At 44.5% G+C, this 22387-nt stretch overlaps 1 protein-coding gene across 3 annotated transcripts in view; it reads left to right on the top strand.

The window, feature by feature from the left end:
• Positions 1–336: 336 nt before the first annotated feature.
• Positions 337–22387, top strand: part of SND1 (staphylococcal nuclease and tudor domain containing 1) — a 417958-nt gene continuing 395907 nt past the window's right edge. For all 3 annotated transcript variants that reach the window (XM_007177207.3, XM_057550039.1, XM_007177206.3), the window contains exon 1: positions 337–636. In XM_007177207.3, the coding sequence (XP_007177269.2) occupies positions 559–636 (78 nt within the window). In that variant the 5' untranslated portion in view covers positions 337–558. The remainder of the gene's footprint in view (positions 637–22387) is intronic.

The following is a 22387-nucleotide window of genomic DNA, read 5'->3' as shown; positions in this document are numbered from 1 at the left end:
AGGGGCCCGCAGGGCGGGGCGTAATGGGCGGGGCCAAGCCGGAGGGCGAGGCTGACCCCGCCCTTGGGGCTCCCATGGCCCACCGCGCCCCGCGGCCAGATGCTGACGTGTCCTTTCCTTTCCACTACACCTCCCGACACTACCTACTACCGCTGCCCCGGAAGTCCCGCCCCATACTTAGCCCATCACCGCAAATCAGCTCTTTCAGCGCTTCCTGAAGCTCTCCACCGGTTTGGGGAGCAAGGGGCGGGGTTCCGCGAGCAGGGTGCCTATTGGCTTGGGGTCCGGCGGGCTCTGGGCTCTAATTGGCCGGAGAGCAGTGGCGCTCTGGCACGCTTGCGCGGCGAGTAGAACGTGTAGCGGCGGCGGAGATCGCGTCTCTTTTGCTGGCGGTCCCGCTGCTGCTCCTCTGAGCACCCGGCGTGTCCGTCCCGTCCATCGCCCACAGCCGGTCGCCCGCCTGCTCCTCTCCGCGGCGGCCTCTCACCAACACCGACACCCACACTGACACCTCCAAGCCGGCCCACCGTCTTACTCGCTGGTTTTCCATCGCTACACATGGCCTCCTCCGCGCAGAGCGGCGGCTCCTCCGGGGGACCCGCGGTCCCCACCGTGCAGCGGGGCATCGTCAAGATGGTGAGAGCGGGGACCGGGACACCGATCCCACTGGCCACCACCGTGCGGGAGTCTGGCGCTGGCTCCTTCCCCTGCCGCCAGCCTGCATGGTCTCCCAGATCCTCTTTCCTCTGCCCCTTTCCTCACTTTTCACCCGTTCTCGGAATCCCCTACCTAGACGCAAACCGACACGGACTCCCCTGGGTGCCTTGCCTGCCGGACACCCTGGCATTAGGGGTCACAGTGATTTCCGTGATCGCGGCACTCAGTCTCCTGGCTGTTTACCAGGACAGACAGATTCGTGATTGGTTAACGGGGATAATTTGTTGGTAGCTGTCCTCTGATCCACTCGTCCTCTGTCCATTTTAGCATATGCTGAGTAGTTTGCAGTTTTTCAAGATCCTGACGTCCGCTCTTCCATGGAACTCTTGGAGTACTTGGTCTTGAAGCTTTTATATTTTCACCCACGCTCAGTTACTTACGCCAAGTTTTCTCGCGCTCTGGCCCTCATTTCCCGTCTTTTTCCCTCCACCTCTTGTGTTAAGTCTGTAGTCCTGAGAGCTCCTCGTATTTGTGCTCCCCCTCTTTTTGACTCTTAAGATGTTAGGCCGGTAGGAATCTTAGCGACCATTATTGTTCCCTCACTACAGATGAGGCTAGTTTGAAGAGGGCAAGTGACTTGCCTAAGGTCACCTCGTGGTTTGGCTTGGAGCCAGGACCAGAGCCCAAGTGTTCTGATTCCCAGTGCACTGCTGTAACACCGTAGATTCTGCCTGATCATATATCCCCTTACTTCCTACATCCTTGAATGGTGAATTTAAACCCTTCAAGTTTCATTAAAAAATATTTACCCCCGGCTCCATGATAATTTTGTAGTATAAATTCTCTTTATCAGTTGTCCCCTCTATTGGCCTCCCCCCAACGCTCCCTAATATTGGAACCTGACATTTCTTGGTTGTTACTAGAATTTATGGTTGTGATGACCACAGACTTCCAGATTGCATTTCAGACTGCAATTCTGACTTTTCCGTCAGGAAATATTCTTTATGAGATTTTGTCCCAAAGCTCTGCAGTGGTTTACAGTTGTAGAAAGTTTAAAATACGTTCTGTTTTCTTGGCTCATTGTCTTTCACAGGATTAAAGTATTCTTCAGCTTGTGTGTATGAATTAGATTTCAAGATTTTTTTTTTCCCACTGATGCTCATGTATTCATTTCTTAGGCAGTATGCTGCCGCCAGCTGAGATTCTTAGGATTTTCAATATTGCTTTCCCCGTTTATTTATACATAAACGGAGAGTCAGAATTTATCAGAAACTGAAAGAGAAGGGAATTTCCAAGGTCCACATATTTTCACCTCTTTGAAATACTGCCTTGACCTATGAAAGGATTATCCTGAAGTGGCTCCTCTTAAATTAGCTTTTTCATTTGCACTGATTTTTCCCTTCACCATAGGAACAGAGCAGTGCTTGGCGGTCTGGTAGTGGAGTTGGCAGCACTGAGTGAATCTTTCTGAGTTTTTTCCTTTGCTAAGGCTTGAATTTTTCTTAAAGGCCCCTCTTATTTGTGGGGTGGGAGTGGAAGGAGGCTGAACATATTTTTGCTTCTACAAATGCTGGAGGTTTCCAGGGCATCTGGATTCTATGGGGTGACGACGTCTGCCCACAGATTACTCCCGAGGATACTGAATATCAACAATCACTTGTTTATTAAGGCTCATGTCTTGAGCTGAGTATTCTGTTTGTATTATCTCATTTATAATACCTAACAAGTAGATAGGATCATTGGCTACATTTTACCGATATGTAATCTGAGGTTTAGAAAGAGTAGTTCACCCCAGGACAGGTACTTTTTAATTGGTAATGAGAGGCAGAGCTGGGACTTGAACCCAGGCCTGTCTGCTAAAGCACAGGCTCTTGAACATCATAGTACAGTGCCTCTGACTCCAGGGCATGACGTTAGCAGAGGGCAGGGCCGGTGATGCATGGCCGCAAAATTGCAGGAAAGTGAAGCTGACTGTAATTGAGCGAAGGAAAGATTAGATGTTACTCCTGTCTTGTCCGGGAGCTGCTGTTGTGCTAAGTGACTTTATTTGGTGCTTATGGTCCTTATGTGCAAAGGAGTGTGGTGTGGAAGACACGTTAGGATTGGACGGAGGCTTTGAAGATTGAGTGGTAGAGTCACCTATACTGCTCTTTTTCTGTGACCAAGCTGCAAGAGGTGGGTGGGTGAGTTCCAGGCAGGGATAGGTGAGGGAAGCTGGGTGAACTGCAGAGCGACAGGCAGATTTGTGCCAGGCTTCGAAGCCTGTCTGGAATGAAAAATCGACCCCTGGCCAATTGCTCTGTGTAAAGTTCTTCTGCTAAGCAAAGTTGTATTTTCCTGGAGAGTAATCGTTTCCAGTGGTACCAGGAACTGCTTCGTAAGAACTGCAAGGGAAGATGGGGCTCTATGACAGAGGAAAGTGAGGAGGAAATAGTTTGATGAATAGGAAAATAGTGGCCACTGCTTTGCTTGTCTTTGGGTTGAGGGGCAGAAACTGACTAACCAGAGGTGGGCCTTTGAGGCTGAGATTTGTCTGGACTCAGGCTGAGATGAAGGTCTGAAGGTCTAGGGTTGAGGTTTGTTGCAGTGAAGAGGAGTACTCACCCTTCCTCTTTTTTGCCAAAGAACCATGGAAAGGCCATGGAAAGTGCAAGTTTCTTCTGGTCTCTGCCTTGCTGTCCTAGCAAGTCCTGCATTCCTTCTTTTAAGGTTGAAGAAGAAAGAACTGAGAATGAAGTTGTAAAAAATTTTTGCATTTGCCCAGTTTTTTAAAATGACGGTAGAGGCTACGTCTGCTATTGAGAGTGGGAGCCAAGGGACAGAGCTGGTTCTGGAATGTGTTGAAGGAGGAAGTCGGCAGTAAGTTGACACAAGCGTTGTGGGGCCCTTCTGTTACTGAGAAGGCAGTGAGAATGATGGAAAAACCGAAGGTGGATTTGTATATTTTTTGAGTTGGGATAAGACTGGCAGTTGTGTGGGCAGACAAAATAGGACCTGGGAAAGTAAATGTCTCTGTCAAATCAGATATTTTCTCAAAACCCTAGAGGATTCTATCTCTGGGTTTCTTGAGTAAATACTAGACTTTCTTTAGCTGCATCAGAATATTGTCAGCACATGTTAAATAGAGGTTGGGAGAAGTCTTGGGGTACTGAGTATAAAATTCAGTCACCCCACTTAGCAGCTACTTAGATGGCTATTTTCGCTGGTTTTGCTGACCCCATTTACTTCTGTCATGGGGATAGAGCCCTTTTCGAAGCCTTCACGCTAACCCTCCTATCTTATGTCTGCATGTCTTTTCAAGCAGGAGCACATAGCAGGATAAATCCGCCGCAGTTCTTGAATCTTCTGTGCTTATCAGAAGCAGCCATGGAAGCAGCATATCTTATCCTGCTTATGGTGTGGAAGACCAAATCTCAATTCCCGTTTCACCCCGCCCCATTTAAAAGGGGAAAAGGATCCCTCTGCCAGTCTTTAGTTTTATGCTGAGAACCAGGATTCTCACTCGATGCCTAAGCCTTGGGACACCTAAAGGAGGAAATGGCCACAATTTCCTCCTTCGACAGGAATTGTGCTGCCAGGTTGTTGTGAAGCGGGATGTAGGCTTCCTGGTGAGTAGCTTAGTGGAAATTTCTCCAGTGTACAGCTTGTAGGAAATGCTGCCTATAATTTAGATCATTATAGCTAAGTGTTTCCTATGTTTCTGAGCTAAGAAGTATGTGTCTTTCCAGAGTGTAGTAGGGATAGAGTAGTAGTCTATTGATCTGTTCCTTCCTATGTGCACTTAGCTCATGCAGACTGTGAAAGAAAAACACCTTTGCTAAGCTACTTAAAACACTCTTATTCTACTATTCAAAGGGACAAGGTAGCCGAATAACAATCTTTTAGTAGGGCCATTTGCAAAGAAGTGGGTGGAATAGGATGGAAGGCTTTTCCCTCTAGTCTTAAAATTGCCCACTTCCCAGGAGGTGAGCATGGTAGCTTTCAATCAAAATTGTAAGTAAGGGAGCACTAAGTTTTTGCTGTGTCTTAAAGGCTTTCTGTCGTTTTTCCTGTATGAAGAGGAAGCATCCTTCTGGCTCTAGTCGTGCTAACAGTGGCTGCTGCCATGTACTAACTAATGATATAGGATGATGAGCAATCACATTTCCTTTCTTGAACGAATTTTATTGATCATCTGTGTCAAGCACTGTCTGGGTATTAGAGAAACAGTGGTAAAAAAGTAAATCAGATTCCTGCCCTTACGGGTTCATGGAGGAGATAGACCATCAACAAGTAAACAAGAAGATGATAGTGTAAGATAGCGATTTCCGGTAGGGGAATGGGACAGAGCGGTTGGGAGGGGTGGCTCCTTTAGGTAGGAAAGGCTTCCCTCGGCTGAGATCGGATGGACATCAAAGAACCAGCCACGGGGGAAGAGTTTCCGGCAGAGGGAACCGCAAGTGCAAAGGTCCTAGGGTCTCCATTGGTGCTTACTTTCAGAATTTTTATAGCAGCTCTTCAGTGTCTTCAAGTTCATTGTTTCACATAAATGGTATGGGTTTAACCTGAGCTATTAATATATGTGATTTACGGTGATAAAAGGTGGAAAGGCAGCAGAGGTGATGCTTGTTCTGGTGTCCTGGTGAGATCAGTAGCAGACATTAAGTCTACTGAATAAATATAACTGATGAGAGATTGATTAAAAAAAATACTTGCTCTTGGTCATATTCACGTTTCTTACAGGGCCAAGACTAAGGTTGGTTTTTTTTTTTAAGATTTATTTATTTATTTGGGTCTTAGTTGTGACACGCAGGATCTTCGTTGCGGCATGTGGGATCTTTAGTTGTGGCATGCGGGATCTAGTTCCCTGACCAGGGATGGAACCCTGCAATGCCCCCTGCGTTGGGAGTGCAGAGTCTTAACTGCTGGACCACCAGGGAAGTCCCAAGACTAAGGTTTTCTGACTTCCTGTCAGCCAATCCTGTGTATTCCCAAGGTACCCACCTCTCAGTGGACGGGCCCCGGATGAGACGATAAATGCCAAGAGCAGGCTTAGCAGGAGTCACAGAGCAGCTAGAACTTGTCAGTGTTCATGCTCCTGACATCATTTTTTTACTGCCTGGAATGTAGTAGCTCTGGCCTCTGGCAACACTTTTAACCTAGCAAGCTTTAGGTAACAGTGATGGTGAAAAGCAAAGTAGCATGCTTCAGAGCTCAAACTAACGGTCAGGAGAGAAGACCTCGTGAGCAGTGTGGCTGTTTAACAGGAGTGGGGACTCCTGAGGCCCGGTAGTGATCAGCGCTGGTAATAACGAGGCAAGTGATTTGGCGCGTCTGTGCCCCAGTTTACTTGGGGAGTGAAATTTGGGAAATAAGTGAACATTTTAGTTTTCATCGGTAAGGAAAGGTAAGTTCAGAAGAGAAAATTGGCCAGGTTTTTGAATCCCGGTAAGAAGCTTCTAAGGCCTGTTGGGAAACTTACTTATCAGCATGGGCTAGCAGTCCAGCTGACATGTATGGTTCTAGCAGGGTGTTCAGTAGATATCCTTTGGAATCTGGTCTTTGGATTTATTTTGTTTCATTTTTTCAAGGGAGAGCATAGCTAAATATTGTAGGAAATTTTTTGCCTTATCGGGGACAAGGAATGAAGTAAAGGGATTCAACTCTTACTGGGCTTAGGTAGCTTTTCCTCTTATTTCTTGTTTGGAGATGGATACCCACCCAGGTCCCCCCACCGCCCCGCCCCGCCCCGGTTTCTGTTGCTAATTCCTCTCTTGGGAGACTGACGTATGCTTTTTGTTCTTACAGCGGAAATTGTTGCAGAATCACAGGTTGTGAACATTTGATGCAGATGGAGTGTTGTGGGGATTCACTTACTTTCAGTGAGACTCAATATGATAAATTAACATCACGTTTTTCTCACTTAGCTCTAATGTTTAGGAAAAAACCCCCCAGTGATTTCAGTTGGCATTTTTTAAAAATTAGGAAGTTAAGCAACTTACAGGGAAAATAAACTTAATGAAAATTTAGGTGACACTTTCAGATGTCATTTTTGAGATGTTCAGTCTCTGATATAAACTGGGCTTGGCACATTTTCTCCATTTACATGCTTATGACGGAGACTTTAAGGCACCTTCTCCTCTCTCTTTCTGCCTTAACACAGTTTGAGGTGCTTTGCGTTCTCTTTACGTGGGAAGTAGTCTGCTCGGGATGGTCTTGTAACACCAACCTCATGTGTAATAGGGGGAATTGAGGAGATTTGGGGAACTGTGCTTCAAGTTAATAAATCCAATGCATTAACATTGTCCCTGGGAAGCAACGTGGAAAAGAAGAGAGATCATGGACCTGGGATTAAGGGGACACAGGTTCTAGGCCAGCTGCTGCTGTTGTGCAGCTGCGTGCTGTGGGGTAAGGTAGTCTGCCTCTCAGGCTCTTTTCTTTTCTCTTAAATGAAGTGGTTGGACTCATCGTCTCTAAGCTCCTTATAGCCCCCAAAGGCTGCAAATGTATAAGAAAGAAGCACTGTATTACATGTTTTTTAGGCATGAATCAAAGCTGAGAAATCTTATGCCTTCTGGTAGTCTTCACTTTGAATTGCTGCTTATCCTGCAGGAGACATATTTTCTGTTCCCATTGCTTGTTTTTTGTTCTGTTTTGAGAAGGTAGATTAGTTGAAATACGGTTTTCTAGTGTGGAAGACCAGAGTTAGAATTTGAATTAGACTAAGTGATCAGACACTGGAGCGGCTGGAGGGTGGATAGAATTGAGCCATGAAGATTCCTGGCTTCAGCGGTGGTGTCGGGATAGACTAGTGGGAGTGGTTGCTTGGGACTCAGAGGAACATGGTACCAGTGGGTTTTATTTATGCAGTCTCACCTCTGCTTCCGAACACCCAGCCATTCTCCTGGGGCAGCAGGTCTAGACCTGCGAAGGGTGGGGATGAGGAGGAAGTCAGGGAACCTGTAGCGCATGGGGAGAGTTTATTCTGGTCCTGCTCTTGTTGTGGGAGTCTGGCGGGAGCATGGGGCTTGGTTGGGTTCTGAGCTCTGGTTTTCACACTCTGAGGCCAAAGCCTCTTCCTTTAGATCATTCTCATTGTCTTGCAGATCTTTCCCACTTCCATTTCATGTACAAGTATAGGAATCATCTTAATCTATTCTTGGTAGTTCCTCACATGGTTTCTTCAGTTTATTTTTTATTGTAAGCTTTCTTACATCCTTTCTGGGAGTAGATTTAGAGAGAGAGGAGGCCAGTGATTTTCTAAACAGGTCGTTGCATCAGGACCACCTAGAAGGCTGTTCTGAGGCACTGGATTAGAATCTCTGCAAGTGTGGCTTGGGAATCGGTATTTTATTCTTTTTTTCCCGCTGCACCGTGCGCCACGCGGATCTTAGTTCCCTGACCAGGGATCGAACCTGTGCCCCCTGCAGTGGAAGTGTGGAGTCCTAACCACCGGACGAGCGGGGAATTCCCGGGAATCCATATTTTAAAAAAGCCACTCCTAAGTGATTCTGAAAGAGTCCGTTTGGGATTCATCCAGGGGCTGGCATTTGAGACCCACTGATCTTGTTTAACTTCTGTGCTGTATGTAGTTGAAGGGGCAGGACATAAATGACAAAAGAAGTGTATGTTTTTGGGGCCAGTGCCTCTGAATTTTATACGAGAGGGGATAGTAGCTTCTTTTATTCTTTTTAGCACTTGTCTTGATGGCTCCCAGGACACTTCGCATTGCTTTTAATCTGTAGCTCAATATTGGGCTGACGTCCTCAGGGGTCCATTTACAGTGACTCCGAGAGCCTATTCCTAGGTCATAACTGACAGCTGAGGAGTTGTTTTGTATGCCTGACTTAGGCCATATGCTCATTTTAACACTCATTTGCCACTTTTCCTTCTATTTGCATAGATTCCCCAGATCTTCCTATAATTTGGCACCCATAACTTGGCACGTTATTACTATGGAAGTCTTTAGTGTCATCTACAAACATGAAGATTCTCTGCTCCTCACTTTCTGCTCTTAGAATCCTGCAGAACCACACATGTGGGCTTTTTGGTTTCTCTATTTATATCCATCCTGTTTCTTGTTTATAAGCCCTGTTCTTAACAAGAACAACACCAGTAAAACCCAAAATGATAATGACCTCTTTGGTGGTCTTAGTCTTTACTTTTTATTTTTTTAATTTATTTTTGGCTGCGTTGGGTCTTTGTTGCTGCGCGTGGGCTTTCTCTAGCTGCGGTGAGCAGGGGCTGCTCATCATTGCGGTGCGCAGGCTTCTCATTGCCGTGGCTTCTCTTGTTGAGGAGCACGGGCTCTAGATGCAAAGGCTTCAGTAGTTGTGGCACGTGGCCTCAGTAGTTGTGGCTCGCGGGCTCTAGAGCGCAGGCTCAGTAGTTGTGGTGCACAGGCTTAGTTGCTCCATGGCATGCGGGATCTTCCCGGACCAGGGCTCGAACCCGTGTCCCCTGCCTTGACAGGCGGATTCTTAACCACTGCGCCAACAGGGAAGCCCAGTCTTTACTTTCTATTCCACTAGCTTGTCTAATATGTAAATAAAACTTTCTTGTAATTCTCAAGTCTTTGAGGTCCTTATGATTAAGGGTCACATTTGCAGTTCCTTGGTGGCCTTTCCTTCTTTTGACCAGCCGTTTTCTAGTTCATCCCTGAAGTACTTCCACATGCTCAGGTGAATGCCATCCAGTGTTAGTAATTTCATAATTATTGATATTTAAATTTTCAACGTCATGCTTGTTCCTAAGACTTCAAACAGTATAGAAGTATGTAAGGTTAAATGCAAAAATCTCTCTCTGCCCTCCTTATGAGTTTTCTACCATTCATTCTCATTCCCTTAAGTAAATGTTCTTCCCACAGTTTTTTCATGCAGATATATACACCCTCCCTTTTTAAACAAACAAACAGAAATGAGGTCGTAATGAGTCCTGTAACTTTCTTTTTTAAATTAATTGTCATAACTATCTTTCTATGTCATAATTATACGTCTATCTCATTCTTTAATGTTTGAGGAGTATTCCATAATTTGGGTGTGTTTGCTTATCCACTTTTTTCTTGTTGATATATCAACATCCTTTGATACATCTTCGTGTTCTTGTGTCGGCATTTCCCTAAGATAGATTCCTAGAAGTGCCCTTAATGTTTCTGGTAGTTGTAGGGGGCGCTTTACTTAGAATTCACCTCTATATCCTACAAGGATCATCTTAGATTAGATTTAGGGCAAAATACAGCTTATCCTCTTCTTATGCTCATTAATCCTTTCACGGTTGGTAGTCTATTTCCCCAGTCAGTATCCTTGAAAACCACTATCTTTTCAGTGGAGGGCAGGGCTCAGCTCCTGGGGATCATTAAATCACTACTCTTTAATTGCTTGAAGGCCCCCAGATGTTTTGAGGTCTTGAACTGAAAGGAGAGTAGACTCTTAGAGCTTTAGCCTTATCTGCTCTCTCTGGGATCTAGAGAGCTCCCTGGCTAAGAAAGGGTGCAACTGCCTACCTGTGGATGACAGGAGGAGGTCAGAGGCAAGGTCCTGTGAGAGACCTGACTTTTCTTTCCTACAGTCTGGTACATAGCTCTTCCTCATTTTTCTTCTTGGATTAGCAGGTGGGGTGGTAGTGGTGGTGAGCCTGACCACATCCTGCACGGGGAAAGCCGGCCATTTTTAGAGTTGTTCGGAGAGGCCGAACCAGGGCAGTCTTGTTTGCAGCCTTTCGGTCCAGCTCGTCTCAAGCCTGCTGATGGTTTACCTCCAGTTTCCGGGGCTTCAGGTGTGTGTGTGCCCCTCCCATATTTTTAGCATATTGGAACACTGCCTCTACTTTTATTTAGTTTGAAAATCTTTGGGGCAATCAGCTATTTTAAAAATTGAAATATTATTTTAAAAGAAAATGATTTCACCATTGAAAATGGGAAACCAGTATTCCTTCCTGGTTACTACTTACTAGAAAGTACCTTTAGAAAAACCCCACAGTGAAAACTAAAGAGCGAGTGTTATTAAACTCTAGCTAGGTACAGCGTTTCACAGCGGGCTCTGAAGGAAGTGTGTAACAAGTGGTAGAGATGTGCTGAAGGCTTCCTGCCGCCAAACTGAAACTTCATTTAATAGAAAGGATTGAAAGAGAATTGAGAAGGGGACAGGAGACAGTTCTTATTTATGTATAAATATTAAATGCTGGTACATACATACGGGGATCATATACCACCTAAACCAGTTTTTCTTGGTTTGTTTTTTAAACAAGCCCACACTTTGGGAAACAGACACATAAGTTGTGTCTTGAGGCAGAACCGAACTGATTTTCTGGGATGGCTGTGGCCCACGTCATTAGCTTCACTGGCTATTAGCCACAATACCTTGGGCAAGTGACTTTACCCTTTACCTTCCAGCTTTGCCTGTAGACAGGCATAATAACAGTGCTCACCTCATGGGGTTGTTGCTGATAAAATGAGTGAGAGAAAGCGGTGTTCTGACCATTGGCTGATGTTAGTAGCCCAGCACTTTCCGGATCTGTCCCCAGCTCAGATGGGACTGGAATTGGAACCAGCTGAGGCAAAATGAAAGGAAGAAGGGCACCTGGCAAGTTTTGTGATGTTAAGGCGGTTCAATTTGAAGGACTGGCTTTAATTTTGAGATTATATTCTTACCAGTATTATTATTTTTTTGGCTAAAATGTCCTTTACTGTATAAATAACGTGATGGCCTTTGTTTTCTTTCATGTCCTCAGTACAAATAAAAAATGTATAACATGTCAGTCCTTAATTTTTGGAAGTGGGGGAAACTCTACTGGTCTGGAATCTTTAAAAGTCTGGGAAGCCCAGGCTTAGCAGAAACTGTGCACTGGCAAATGTGTAACCTTCTGAGCTTTGGAGGTATTCATTTAACTGTTAGGAAAGATTAAACAAATTTAGGTAACACGTGGAAAAGGGCAGTTGTATGTGTGAATACTAGTTGTGGTTCAGCGGCACAGGTGAGGCTAATCAGGCAAAAATATGATGGGCAAAGTTTTGGTTTCCTTTGACTCCTGCCCCATCCTCCCAGGAACCCCCTAGCCTCTGGTGCTTTAGGACTGGGATACATTTCGTCTCCACCCCCAAAGGATCAAAACTTGAAGTTGATGTATTTAGAAAAAATTTTCCACTACAAAGTAAAACATTTTCTGTTTTCTTTGCCCCGAGGTGGACTAGTTTGTTTGGGCATTTTCTGGTCCCCTTTGGGAGACTGGCAGAGAGGAACAATGTGTAGGACCAGCATAAATTGGTTATTTGCAAGGAACAGCCCCTTACCTGGCCTCCCACCTTTGTACGACAGGGCAACTTACATCCCAGTTTGCCCAGGGCTGTTGTCTTGGCACGATTATCAGTAACGCCCTGTTCTCACTCTCAAAGTGTTCTGATTTGAGTGATAAAATGTATGTTTAATGGGTTTAGTAAGAAGAGTCAAGTCTGGGAGAAAGAGTGTGGGCTGGCATAGTTCAACAGAGGCCAAAATAAACAGAAGGTAGATGGTTTTTTAAGTGGCTGCTAGGATGGCCTGGGGCGGGGGGAAGGTCTCCAGGCTTTCCTGGAGCACAGGCAGCCCAGGCTTGAGACCAGGCTGTGCACCTGGTTCTGGGTAAAGCTTTGGGCTGATGAGATTTTAGGTGTCCCTCTCATTAAAACGCTGTTAAATAGAGGCAGGGAACCTTGTTTTATGGTGGAAGGGGGACCTCGTGAAGTTAAATACTGAAGGTTTTCTTGGAGAATGGATGGGTTGGAAAAATCAGATGTGATATTTTCAGATCAGTTTCTCTGTTTTAAACATCTCTTCTGGGGAGACGGTGAAAGTGGCAGGTCTTGACAGAGGCAGAGGAATGAAACGGATGAGATAAAAGGCAGCAGAAATGGGTAGGTCCAGGTGGGAATGCTCAGATGTTCGTGAAAGCAGCTGTGAGCAATCTGCTATCGATGTGCAAGTTGAAGGAAACTTGCCTAAAGTGAGGAAGGCCTGCTGGAAGTTTGTGGTAGAGAAAGGAATGAGAAGCGAGACATTTAAGTCTGTGTTTCCAGTCTCTGGAACGTGATGTTAGTGAACTTTTAAACTTTATGAATTCTGTTCCAGGAGAGGGAGGATGCATTGTTTTATATACAGCCTTTAATACCAGGGGCATTTTTATTTTTGGCAACCACCCAAAACAGTGACTTACTCTGTCAAGTGTAATTTAGCTTACACTTACCTAATAGCACTGTCCCCGGTCTTCATGGAAAGTGGGGCATTTCTTCCTCCCATTCCTTCCCCCTTTGTGTAAGTAAGGGGGCGGGAGACTCCATCCGAGTACCTGGGAATCCCGCTGAGCTTTATTATTCTGTGTGCAGTAATTGCTTGTGTTATTACTCCTGGCAGGTGAGCCCTTTCGCAGCCCAGAGGCCAGGAGGCTGCCTCTGTTACTTAAAAGCCGAGTTATCTTGTTTAACTCCTCTCTTGTGAGAGCTTTAGGCTCTCCTGAGACCTGCCGCAGGCTCTCTGGAGCCCAGGCCCGGCTCCCGGTTCAGCCTGCCCTGCCCGGTTGTTAGTCATCTCCTGCCAGCGCGTCACAGAGCCAGTCCGTGCGGGGCTGCCGGCCAGGCCGCTCGGCTTCCGTTGAATTCTTCAGCGTCCCCGGATTGGTGCTCTGAATGAAAGTACCTCTCCTACTCTTGCGTCAGAAGAAAATTTGTTTCCCTGATTATCGACAGGATGAAGCTGAAAGCCAGTGTAGAGAGAATAATAAACTTGGGACTCAGATTATCTGAGGAACGGGGAAAATCGGTTTTTGAAAGGGGTTGATGGCACAAGGCTAAACATAGTAAGGATGCTCCAGGAGTCTGAGCTGTCCATAAACTTTCTTGTGAAATTTCTATGCTTTATGTGTTAAAAACTTTCATTTATTTTGAAAGGAAAAAAAACCAAAAGAAAAAAAATGGTGAGGGGAATCAAAGAGCTGGGCTTTAGTGATAGTATAGGGTAAGTAGAATATTATTGGTATTTTTTAATAAAAGTGGAGGAACAGTCTCTTCTGGGCAGTACTTGTAAGCAAATTCCAGATCATGGCCCAGTAGCCTTAGTTTAACTTCTTGAAGAGGTGTGCAAATCTGTGCATTATGGTCAAGGATGGGGGTGTGCTGGGCACACCAGCATATAGTGGGGAAGGCATGACCACTTGTCTTGTAATCTTCAGCTGTGTTAGGTGATAAGGGACTTCATTAACACCCTCTGAAGGATTTTAATATTAAGGAGAATCTTGGGATGGTACATTAATTTAGCAATAAAGGACTCTGAAAGGTTTATGGTAGATTTGTGGTTTGTACTTCTTTATTTTGACATCTAAAATTGACTGTCAACATTTCAAATAGGAAAAGTTTCCAAAGAAGTTTGGACAATAAAATGGGAACATTAATGCTTTTCATGGGTAGCACAGAAGTTGCTTGACTTTCCCAAGTTCTACAGTCAGTCCTACATATAAGCCAAAATAAATATATTAGATATTCTTGAGAGACGATTCATTCTGAACAGTATTGAGTATTATGCTCAATAACCCAGCATCCGTTTGCCATAAATTAGTTCTAAGAAAAAATGTGCATGGCTTTACAGAAACAAACCCGAGGAACAGTAAATGCAATAATCTTCATTCTTCTAGAATGTTGCAAGAGTCTGATATACTTTCACTTAGCTGTATCTGGTGCAGGCCTCCTACCCCCTTTTTAATCATGAGATTATGATTTGCTATTTTGCATGGTGTACCTTTTGCTCAGGGATGCAGTGATGGTGTGCTGTGAGGAGGAGAAATAAGATGACAGCAGCTGTGGCCATTGAGGCTGGGAAAGCAGTAGCTGTGCTTTCCCCCTTTCTGGATCAGGTTTTGTGGTTACACTTCTGTCCTTCCTCTGAGCATTGGAGTTGGGGAGGAGGAACGAGAGTTAAAGGGTGCGGAGGGCTGGACGTACAGACCCCGTTAACTGAGTAGCCCCTGGAATGCAACCTGGGCCTCTCCACCCTGCCTTGGCAACTTGCTTGGCAACTTGCTTCATCTCCATTTGCCCCTGAAGGGGGGAGGAAAAATCTTTGGCCTCAGAACACATTTTTTCTTGAGCTTCCTTAACAGAAGACCTGTCTTAGGGGAGTTGCCTCCGAAACCTGCAGTGCCAGTGCATCAATTCAAGAGAAATAAGACCTTAACCTTCCTTTCACATTTTTTAGCAGTTCTGAAACGTGGAGTGGGCAGATAGGCAAAGTGTATCTGAACCAAAAAAGGCACTGGTGATTTGAAACCCACAAAATAGGCTAAGGCCAGACACCCTAGAAGTGTGTATTTTGAAGCATTTAAGAAAACAATTGGTGATTTTTTAAAGTGCCTTAAAATTTCTCACAGTCCACAAACCAAATCTTTGGGCTAGGGTTCCAGTTTGTCATTGTTTGGTAAACATAGTACAGGGTGGGATGTGGAAAATATTCAGAAGGCATGCCCTGGGAATTTTTAATCCCATTCATGACAGGCACATGAATATATCTGTAATACTTGGTGTACAAACCGGTGCTTAGAACGGATCTTTACATCAAAGTCTTAGTGTCTAGAATTTGGTGTTTTTAGTGGCTGTATTATACTCTAACTGGGGTCTGGTTGGGAAGGCGGGGTGGATTCTGAGCCCCTTGGAGAGGGCTGTGAGCTGGCTTGATAGTAGCTTAAGCTTGTTCTTGTCTTCTCCACTGAGCGCTTCCCTCCTTGTCAGTGTGTTCTATGCCTCCACTAATATTTCTCTGTGAGCTTCTTCCCTGGAGATAAAATGAAAAAAATGTTACACTCTTTGCTATCAGTTTAGGCATTTTTGTTACCGTGGTATTTGGCTTTGGCATGTAAATCTCTCAAGAGATTCTTGTCTGTTAAACAAGAATAAATATAAGAATCATCGAAAATATAATCCTAGAAGAGATGACAGCATTTGTTCAGACAGAGTATCTCTTTGGGGGATATAGGAAATGACTGAGGAAAGTGGGAGGACAATTGAGTATCGAATAGTTAATTGGGAGATTTCTCCAGTGTGGTCTGGGACATAGATTTGAATGGTTTCTGTTGACAGTAGACTTGATAGCTCGCAGGAAATAATAGAGCGGTTGGAAATGAGTTAGGTAAAACATTCTTAAAGGATGTAACAAGGAAATTTGACACTTCATAATAAGAGGGCTGATGAAGAAAGCCGGTTGAAGAAAATGTTCCCAGAGGAAACACGAACTTCTTAGGGGAGAATAAAATGATGCTGAAGACTGTTGGAGTTGCCTTAGAGAGGACAGAGAGAGAGGGCTGGACAAAGTACTGAACTCTGGGAGGGGAGAATCTTTGAGGGGAGGGTTAGGTGAGGACGCGCTTGCCTGTAGGTCATGCTAGGGAGGGGTTTCCTGTAAGGCCTTAGAGAACCTTTGGGTTACCTGTTGTCATTTGGCGGAAAAACAGGAGAAACAGCTGTGAATGCACCGCATGCTCTTAAGAGCTTGGCTCTCTCGTTAGCTTCAACAAAAATCCACTAAGCTATGAGCTGCTTAAGGACAAGGACTGTGTTTTAATTGTTTTTGTCGCTTCTTTCCAAAGTCTAGCACTTGATACTTGTGCTTGATACATACTAGGACCATTCATTTATTCAGAAAAAACACTTACTGAATGCTTACTTTGTCTCTGGTCTTGTTCTGGGCTCTGGGGCTACCATGGTGAATAAGATGGATGTAGTCCTTGCCCGGAGAGAGCTTGCGCCGTGGAGTGGAAAACTGATACTAAACAATTCATTATGCTATTTAATGTTGTGATGAATTCTATGGGAGAGAAATACAGAGGCTCAGAGCATATATGGCATATAGCTGACCTAGTCTGGGGATTGGGAAGGCCTCTTTGAGTAAAAAGTTTAAGCTGAATTTGCTGGAGGACATGTTTGAGCCAGGCAGATTCCCCAGGCACAGTGGGGAATAAAGTGTGTGTGTGTGGGGAGATTAACCTCGTTGTGCATACCTGTCACCTGAGGATCTTATTAAAATGCAGATTCTGTATCAGGAGGTCCAGGTAGGGTCTGAGTCTGCCGTTCCGACAAGCTCTCCGGTGACTGCTGGTCTGTAATTGCCTTCAGAGGCTTTCTGTGCATCCTCCTTCTCCCCTTTCTTTGTTTCAGTTGAAAGATGATGGGTCAACACCCCCCCTGTCCCCCGCTGTGCCTCCCTCCATCTGTAGCCATGGTGGCTGCAGTGATGTAACTTTTCAGTGTATTCAAAGTATAGTTGATTAGCTGTAGAGACTCTTATTCTTGCGGAAGAGGAAATCAGGATTTGGTAAGGATAAAAGAAAATAAAATCTAAACTCGGGATCCAGTGTCCTGCAAATTAATAGATTTCTCTTGGCATTTACCAAAACATCTTTCCCTTTGTTTCTAGACTAGAGTGGGGAAACCAAGCATTGTTTTTGATAATCAGATTCTTCTTCATTAATAAAGAAGGCCAGCTCCTGGGGGAAAGGGATTACCATCAAGATTACAGGATTTAAACCAAAATATGGATGGTGCTCTGGCCTCTTAGAGAATGTTCTCAATAGAGGACTCTGAATTTTCATCCATTGTTTCTCAAAACTTTTGAGACATTAGGGGGTTTTTGGCTTTTCTGAATATAAAATCTAATTAGATCACACATGTAGGTTTTTAAAATCCCCACCAGATAACTAGCACTGGAAGGAAGAGGGCATCTCCCTAAAATTCAAGATCCTTTCTGGTAGTGATAACCTTTTCTCTTTTTTTTTGGATGCAGACCATTTTTAAAGTCTTTATTGAATTTGTTACAATATTGTTTCTGTTTTATGCTTTGGTTTTTTGGCCGTGTGGCATGTGGGATCTTAGCTCCCTGACCAGGGATCTAACCTGCACCCCCTGCATTGGAAGGCGAAGTCTTAACCACTGGACCGTCAGGGAAGTCCCCAGCGAAAGCTTTTTCGAACTGTGTGCTCAGAGCTTGGAATTCTGTGATTTGAATGCGTCTAGCATATTATCTCATTTGGAAGAAGAACATGAAGCGATGAACGGATCATATGGGACGATATGGTCCTTGCAACACAATAACAGTTTTGTCACTGAACTGAACTTGGGTCTGCTTTGCTGCACAGCAAAGCCAATTTACTGACACCAGGTTGTGGTGAAGTATGTTTATTTGCTGGGTGCCAAGCAAGGTGGCTCGTGTTCAGAAGACCTGAACTCCTTGATGGCTTTCAGGGGATGATTTTCTTTTTTTAAATTTTTATTGGAGTATAGTTGATTTACAATGTTGTGTTAGTTTCAGGTGTAGAGCGAAGTGAATCAGTTATACATACACATACATCTACTCTTTTTTAGATTCTTTTCCCATGTAGGCCATTGCAGAGTATTGAGTAGAGTTCCCTGTGCTATACAGTAGGTCCTTATTAGTTATCTGTTTTTTATATAGTAGCGTGTATATGTCAATCCTAATCTTCCAATTTATCCCTCCCTCAGGGAATGATTTTTAAAGGCAACATTTGGGGCGAGGGCTGCAGGGTGTATGACTTTCTTCTTCTGATTGGTTGATGGTGAGGTAACAGGGTGATGTGAATCTTAATTATCAATGTTGTGGTGCCTGCCAGCCAGCCAGCGTGGGGTATACAGTGTGTCGTCACTGTCCTCTACCCAGGTGGGGGGTCTTAGTTTCTGCAGAACAACTCAGAGATACGTGTTAGATTGTGTGTATCCCTTGAGGAGGAACTAGAACTCTGTTTTATCACTGAACTATTGTCGTTACTTGTCTTGTTTAACTGCTTTTTGTTTCTGCATTCCCTCACTCCCCTAATGAGTTAACTGCTGGCGCCTGCTGTTTGGAACTCTGGAAGGCCTAGGAGACTAAAGCCTTCTATAAACAAGAAATGGGGGACACGGAGAGGCTTTTGTACCCGGGAGGGCCCTACAGGATCCTGCCTGGTTTCAGTTTGACATTCATTCTCTTAGTTGTGTGTGCTGAGGGGGGGTCGGGAGGGGAGCAAGACAGATTTTCAGAATCACCAAGGAAGGAGATCTTGTTCTAGGGATTTGTTTTGTCTTTGAGGCTCTAAAGCAGCTGGTAGTATGTTTTGCACCTTTTTCAAAAGGTTTTAAAATTTTATTTAAAAATAATCTCAAACTTACAGAAAAGTTGCAAGAATAGTGCAAGTAACTCCTGTGACTCTCCCCCCAGAGGTTGCCATATCATCTTCTTTGTATTTATAACATATAGTCATTTTTCGTGGTAGTTATCTTCTGTCAAGTCACAAGCACTGAATTAGTGAATTTTGAACCATCGCTCCTGTGAGAAATACTGAGTTCCTGTGAGCCTCTGGTCACCACATTTTCATCAAGTAATAGATATATGACCTTGTTCTGTGTGCTTTTGTTTAAAGACCTCTTACTTGGGGCTTCCCTGGTGGCGCAGTGGTTAAGAATCCACCTGCCAGTGCAGGGGACACGGGTTCGAGCCCTGGTCTGGGAAGATCCCACATGCCACGGAGCAACTGAGCCTGTGTGCCACAACTGCTGAGCCTGCGCTCTAGAGCCCGCGAGACACAACTACTGAAGCCCATGTGCTACAACTACTGAAGCCCACGTGCCTAGAGCCTGTGCTCTGCAACAAGAGAAGCCACCGCAATGAGAAGCCCGCGCACCGCAACGAAGAGTAGCCCCCGCTTGCCACAACTAGAGAAAGCCCGCGCGCAGCAATGAAGACCCAACAGAGCCCCCCCCCCAAAAAAAAGACCTCTTACTTGATATGTAGTCTTGATTCATTAACATTGAACACATGAGCAACAGCACTATAACTTGTGCCTAAACGAAAATGATCTAATATTTTCCCTGTAGGGCACATCACAACAGCTTTCTTTGTGCTTAAGAAAACTTCATGACTACGCCTGTGGGCCATTTTAAACAGCACAATCACCACCCAAAAGCTCTGATCACTGCAGTGATTTTCCTTCAGCTTTAATCGTCTGAGTACTTGACCCTAAACGTTTGGTCGAGGGGTCAAGTCCTGGAGTGATCAGATGATCACTTTTACATTCTGGAGTCAATGTTTGGTTCTTCTCCCTTTGGCAATTTTCACACGTGCCGGTTACTCTGATAAACTCTTTTGACAACTGGAATGGATTTTTCTGGAATGACACTTTGTGTTTGCCTGCCATATAGTTCCTGCTGAGTTCTTATTTCTGAGTAACTCTGGTTCCTTGACCACAGTGGAGCTGAGCCTTGGGGTGGTGAGGACTTGGCTCTGCAGAGGATCATCATCGGGGTTCTGGCTTCCAGGAGATTGAGTTAGTTCCTTTCTGGTGAGGCTTTATTTGTGCAAGTTACAGCCTTGTGTTCTTTATGTTAAGTCACGACTGTTTTGATTCATAGTTCTCATATCAGGTGTTTAATATTTGGGGTTTATTAGAAAGTGCACGGGGAAAACCTGTGTTCTAGTCCTGGTGGCCATCATCTAACTGTGCCACAGTTTGTTGTGAGGATGGAGAGGAGTGGACAGTCGGGAGGGAAGAGAAGAGAGACCAGTGTGCCCTTAACATTTCTTGAGTACCTACTAGGTGTCAGGTACTGTGAGGCATCTCGCTTAATAATCATAACGTCCAGAGAAGATGGCAGTAGTATTGTCCTCACTTATAGATGAGGGAATATCACCACAATGTTCGGAATGCTTGTCACTTGAGTTTGTGTTCAAACTTAAGACTATCTGATTTCAGATTCATGGTCATCTGAGGCTGTGATTGTCAAGACGCTTTGTCAAGTTTGAAGTTAAGAATAGACTTAAGATACGATACTTATTTACCATGATCTCTGAGGACGGAGGTTCGGAAATCACTTAAGTCCACTCTCCTAGAGAGTTGGGTATCTTAGGTGATAAAGCAGGGAAACGAGATCATGGATTATTTCTCTAATTCTTTCTGGTTGAATTCAGTGGTGGGAGCATTTCCATGAATTTGATATTTACTTGTAAACCCCAGGAGGAAATGGTTCTTTTTCCGTGGTGCATATACTTCCAGTCTTTACTTCAGACCACGCTTTGAGCCTTTTTTTTTTTTTTTTTTAATTTTGGCCACACCAAGCGGCTTGTGGGATCTCAGTTCCCCGACCAGGGATTGAACCTGGGTCACGGCAGTGAAAGCGCCGAATTCTAACCACTAGACCACCACGGAACTCCCAAGCCATTTCTTATAACAATATTGGCTATTATTTATTGGGTCCTTTGGCCAACCTCTGTGCCAAGGGCCTTATTCCCTTGTTTAGGTTTCATCACACCTCTCATGGATATTCTGATTTACTTATTTTATAAATGAGGAAATTGAGGCTAATAGAGCCAATGAACTTTCACAAATCACCACTGACATGGATTTGATTCTGAAACTAAATTCTTATTGCCACTTAGCACTGCCCCTTCCCTGATTATAAAGATGAGCAGTCTGTAACTTGAAGTGGTCGTCCAGAATTTATTTTTGCTGTGCACGTACCACTTAACCTGCCATAAAACTAGTTTTCATCTCATTCCCTGTCATAATGTTTTGTATCAGAGGCTGGCAAACTGACTCTTTGAAGGGCCAGGTAGTAAATACTTTAGCCTTTGAGAGCCATGTGGGCTCTGTAGCAACTACTCAACTCTGCTGTTTCAGTGTGAAAGCAACCATATAGACTATTACATAAGTGAATGAGCTTGGCCATGTTCCAATAAAACTTTATTTATGGAAGCTGAAACTTGAATTTCATACTCTTTCCATGTGTTACATAACATCCTTTTTTTTTAACCACTTAAAAATGTAAAAACCATTTTTAGCTCATGGATTGTACAGAAACAGGTGGTAGGGCGGATTTGGCCACTGGACTGTAGTTTGCCAATCCTGCTTGTTATCATTCTGAAGTTTTCTTCCTTTGTGTCTCCTTTTTGGGTATTCTTTGGTAAAATTGGGACTGCAAGTCTGCTTTCCCTGCATATGGTAGTGTTTAATAACTGTTGATTTGGTTTGGGGAGCCAGCTCATGGAAGCTTTGCTGGCTTAGCGATTTAGTCTCTGACACCTGCTCTGCTGGCACACGGAAATGGAGATTTTTAACTGAGGAGAAGATTTAATCAGTAGGTAACCTCACCTACCGTTTTAACAGATAGCAGCTCCCCAAATGCTTGTTTCTTCCTGTGGCATAGTAGAACATCAGGTTTGGGGACTTCAGGTCTAGTACTTGCTCTGCCATCAATTTTATTTTAAGCAAAAGTCACTTGAGCCTGTCTCATTTGCAGATTCTTCATCTGTAAAATAAAAGGGCCTTGATGAGATGCTCTCAGTTAGCTGTCCGCTCTCTGCAGGTGATCGTTAGAGTCCCCTTGAGATTTGAACTTGCTTCTTTCCAAACTGAGGCCCAATTCATGGTACAGCTGGCCCTGGATTGTCTCTCCTGAAAGAGCTAGTGTGCCTGGCGCAAGTGAAATGGCCTGCCACGAGGCCATGGGCTTCCAGGTCATTGTGCTTGAATGCTGGGCCCCTTCATTTAGGTTTGCCTCTTGCTCTCGCCAGAAAAAGAAAGAAAAAGCCTGTCATGTTGGCACATGTGCTGGGAAAGACCTCCGAGACCACACAGCTTATGCTCTTCTGGGATTGCTTGCTCTTTGTCTAAATGACGTTTTAATTTTCAAGAGATGATTCTTCCTGTGGAGGCAACAGCTCTGGCTGCCAGAAAGCTTTTTTTCTGATATACT

Source organism: Balaenoptera acutorostrata, chromosome 7, assembly GCF_949987535.1.
Source record: "Balaenoptera acutorostrata chromosome 7, mBalAcu1.1, whole genome shotgun sequence".
NCBI classification, from domain to species: domain Eukaryota; kingdom Metazoa; phylum Chordata; class Mammalia; order Artiodactyla; family Balaenopteridae; genus Balaenoptera; species Balaenoptera acutorostrata.
Note: the sequence above shows the minus strand (reverse complement) of the source record. Positions and strands in the feature narration are given on the sequence as shown.